General features: G+C 57.6%; 1 protein-coding gene across 1 annotated transcript in view; it reads left to right on the top strand.

Annotated features, from left to right (window-relative positions):
- LOC133363045 (DNA polymerase alpha catalytic subunit-like) overlaps positions 1-4,139 on the top strand; it is a 16,739-nt gene extending 12,600 nt beyond the window's left edge. The window contains exon 10 of the mRNA XM_061582055.1: positions 3,921-4,139. Within this exon, the coding sequence (XP_061438039.1) occupies positions 3,921-4,139 (219 nt within the window). The remainder of the gene's footprint in view (positions 1-3,920) is intronic.

Genomic DNA, 4,139 nt, shown 5'->3' on the forward strand with positions numbered 1-4,139 from the left:
GCTGTGGATGAAGGAGGGAACTGTGGATGAAGGAGAGAGCTGTGGATGAAGGAGAGAGCTGTGGATGAAGGAGAGAGCTGTGGATGAAGGAGGGAGCTGTGGGTGAAGGAGAGAGCTGTGGTGAAGGAGAGAGCTGTGGGATGAAGGAGAGAGCTGTGGATGAAGGAGAGAGCTGTGGATGAAGGAGGGAGCTGTGGATGAAGGAGAGAGCTGTGGATGAAGGAGGGAGCTGTGGATGAAGGAGGAGCTGTGGATGAAGGAGAGAGCTGTGGATGAAGGAGGGAGCTGTGGATGAAGGAGGGAGCTGTGGATGAAGGAGAGAGCTGTGGATGAAGGAGAGGAGCTGTGGATGAAGGAGAGAGCTGTGGATGAAGGAGGGAGCTGTGGGTGAAGGAGAGAGCTGTGGGTGAAGGAGAGAGTGTGGATGAAGGAGGGAGCTGTGGGTGAAGGAGAGAGCTGTGGGTGAAGGAGGGAGCTGTGGATGAAGGAGGAGTGTGGATGAAGGAGGGAGCTGTGGATGAAGGAGAGGGCTGTGGATGAAGGAGAGAGCTGTGGATGAAGGAGGGAGCTGTGGGTGAAGGAGAGAGCTGTGGGTGAAGGAGAGAGCTGTGGGTGAAGAGAGAGAGTGTGGATGAAGGAGAGAGCTGTGGATGAAGGAGGAGCTGTGGATGAAGGAGAGAGCTGTGGATGAAGGAGGGATGTGGATGAAGGAGGGAGCTGTGGATGAAGGAGAGAGCTGTGGATGAAGGAGGGAGCTGTGGATGAAGGAGAGAGCTGTGGATGAGAAGGAGGAGAGCTGTGGGATGAAGAGGAGCTGTGGATGAAGGAGGGAGCTGTGGGTGAAGGAGGAGCTGTGGATGAAGGAGAGAGCTGTGGATGAAGGAGGGAGCTGTGGATGAAGGAGGAGCTGTGGATGAAGGAGAGGCTGTGGATGAAGGGAGAGGGGAGAGATGTGGTGAATGAGGGAGCTGTGGGTGAAAGATGGAGCTGTGGTGAAGGAGGGAGCTGTGGATGAAGGAGGAGCTGTGGATGAAGGAGGGAGCTGTGGATGAAGGAGGAGCTGTGGTTGAAGGAGGGAGCTGTGGATGAGGAGAGAGCTGTGGTTGAAGGAGGGAGCTGTGGATGAAGAGGGAGCTGTGGTGAAGGAGAGAGTTGGATGAAGGATGGAGCTGTGGATGAAGGAGGGAGCTGTGGGGTGAAGGAGAGAGCTTGGATGAAGAAGGATGGAGCTGTGGATGAAGGAGAGAGCTGTGGTGAAGGAGAGAGCTGTGGATGAAGGAGGGAGCTGTGGGTGAAGGAGGGAGCTGTGGATGAAGGAGGGAGCTGTGGATGAAGGAGAGAGCTGTGGGTGAAGAGGAGCTGTGGATGAAGGAGGAGCTGTGGTGAAGAGGAGCTGTGGATGAAGGAGGGAGCTGTGGATGAAGGAGGAGGGAGCTGTGGATGAAGGAGGGAACTGTGGATGAAGAGAGAGAGCTGTGGATGAAGGAGAGAGCTGTGGATGAAGGAGAGAGCTGTGGATGAAGGAGGGAACTGTGGATGAAGGAGGGAGCTGTGGTGAAGGAGAGGGCTGTGGATGAAGGAGAGAGCTGTGGATGAAGGAGGGAGCTGTGGGTGAAGGAGAGCTGTGGGTGAAGGAGAGAGCTGTGGATGAAGGAGAGAGCTGTGGATGAAGGACAGAGCTGTGGGTGAAGGAGAGAGCTGTGGATGAAGGAGAGAGCTGTGGATGAAGGAGAGCTGTGGGTGAAGGAGAGAGAGGAGGAGAGCTGTGGATGAAGGAGGGAGCTGTGGATGAAGGAGGGAGCTGTGGATGAAGGAGAGAGCTGGGATGAAGGAGGGAGCTGTGGATGAAGGAGAGAGCTGTGGATGAAGGAGAGAGCTGTGGATGAAGGACAGAGCTGTGGGTGAAGGAGAGAGCTGTGGATGAAGGAGGGAGCTGTGGATGAAGGAGAGAGCTGTGGGTGAAGGAGGAGCTGTGGTGAAGGAGAGAGCTGTGGATGAAGGAGAGAGCTGTGGATGAAGGAGAGAGCTGGGGGTGAAGAGATGGAGCTGTGGATGAAGGAGGGAGCTGTGGGTGAAAGAGGAGCTGTGGATGAAGGAGGAGCTGTGGATGAAGGAGGGAGCTGTGGATGAAGGAGGGAGCTGTGGATGAAGGAGAGAGCTGTGGATGAAGGAGGGAGCTGTGGATGAAGGAGAGAGCTGTGGGTGAAGGAGAGAGCTGTGGGTGAAAGATGGAGCTGTGGATGAAGGAGGGAGCTGTGGGTGAAGATGGAGCTGTGGATGAAGGAGGGAGCAGGTGGATGAAGGAGGGAGCTGTGGATGAAGGAGAGAGCTGTGGTGAAAGGGAGCTGTGGGGAAAGATGGAGCTGTGGATGAATTAGGGAGCTGTGGATGAAGAGAGAGCTGGGTGAAGGAGGGAGCTGTGGATGAAGGAGGGAGCTGTGGATGAAGGAGGGAGCTGTGGATGAAGGAGGAGCTGTGGATGAAGGAGAGAGCTGTGGTGATGAGGGAGCTGTGGGTGAAGAGGAGCTGTGGATGAAGAGGGAGCTGGATGAAGAGAGAGCTGTGGGTGAAGGAGGGAGCTGTGGATGAAGGAGGGAGCTGTGGATGAAGGAGGGAGCTGTGGATGAGGGAGGCTGTGGATGAAGGAGGGAGCTGTGGATGAAGGAGGAGCTGTGGGTGAAGGAGAGAGCTTGGATGAAGGAGGGAGCTGTGGGTGAAGGAGAGAGCTGTGGTGATGAGGAGAGAGCTGTGGATGAAGGAGGGAGCTGTGGGTGAAGGAGAGAGCTTGGATGAAGGAGGGAGCTGTGATGAGGAGGGAGCTGTGGGTGAAGGAGGGAGCTGTGGTGAAGGAGAGAGGTGGATGAAGGAGGGAGCTGTGGATGAAGGAGGGAGCTGTGGATGAAGGAGGGAGCTGTGGATGAAGGAGAGAGCTTGGATAGGAGGGAGCTGTGGGTGAAGGAGAGAGCTGTGGATGAAGGAGAGAGCTGTGGGTGAAGGAGGGAGCTGTGGATGAAGGAGGCGTACCGTTCTCACGACGAACGCCGGTACCGTCGCGAACGCCGTCCGACCCGCACTGGGGGACGGCAGAGAAACGCCATGCGTCGGCCCGACGGGAGCTCAATGCAGCCCTGGTCGATTAAAATACGAATCGGCATTTTCCCTAGGAAGTCCGTCCCCAGCAGGCACGGAAACCGCCAGCGAGGAGGAAACAAAAATCGGGCCGGACAATTTGATATCACCGATACAAATTTGCGCTCGAATTTGTCCAATGATGCCAAGTGAGCCCCCGTTAGCAGCATAGAATGGGACGTTAACGGGCAGCAAGGGACGGCTCTGAACATGGAGAATATTGTAAATTAGTTCCGAAATGATGGTCGCCGATGCTCCTGTATCGACCAGGACGCGCACCTCAACCCCGTCAATGTGCCCCACAACGGCTGACGACCCCGACGATGCAGCCACAACGCGATGGGCCAACATGGACCACTGCCTGGGTTCGATATGAGTCCCATAGTGGTGCGTGTTGGCGCGACGGTGCGCAATGTCGGCCCCCCGTTCGTTGCGGTGTGCGAATGTGTGACGGGGTGTGCGTGGGCCAAACATGAGGGGTGCCACGACTCGCCGGGTTATGTTGATGGAACTTGGGAGGAGGGCCGGCGTCCTGTCGAGGCGTCGTCCCCGCTGCCGAGGAGAGCGGCACCCCGAGGCGACATGGCCCCGGATGCCGCAGTTGTAACAGCGCGGGAGCGCTGACGACGATGATGGATGGTCGAGGTGGCTCGCTCCGTCCCGGCCCGCCCGTACTCCCGCTCTCTGCTGCAGTTGATGGTCGATGGCGCAAACTTCCTCCGCCGGGAGGGTGGCTGCAGCCACAGCACGCCCGGCCGCTGCCTTCTGGCCTTCCGTCGCTGCGAGAGTAGGTTGGCGTGGAGGAGCCGTGCAGCCTGGAGGGAACACATTTCTGCGTCGTCCTGTGCAACGACGGCGATGTCCAGGTCGTCCGCCAGCAGGAGGATCTTTTCCGTTACCATCGCGCCACGCCTTCGTCGTCCATTCGTGGGAAGGCCGTCTTTGCCAGTGCCAGGAGACTCGTACGATACGCCAGGGGCGACTCCTTTGCACCCCGCTGGCGATCATAA

Source organism: Lethenteron reissneri, unplaced genomic scaffold (assembly GCF_015708825.2).
Source record: "Lethenteron reissneri isolate LAM-NWPU_2019-01 unplaced genomic scaffold, ASM1570882v1 scaffold_1639, whole genome shotgun sequence".
Lineage (NCBI taxonomy): Eukaryota > Metazoa > Chordata > Hyperoartia > Petromyzontiformes > Petromyzontidae > Lethenteron > Lethenteron reissneri.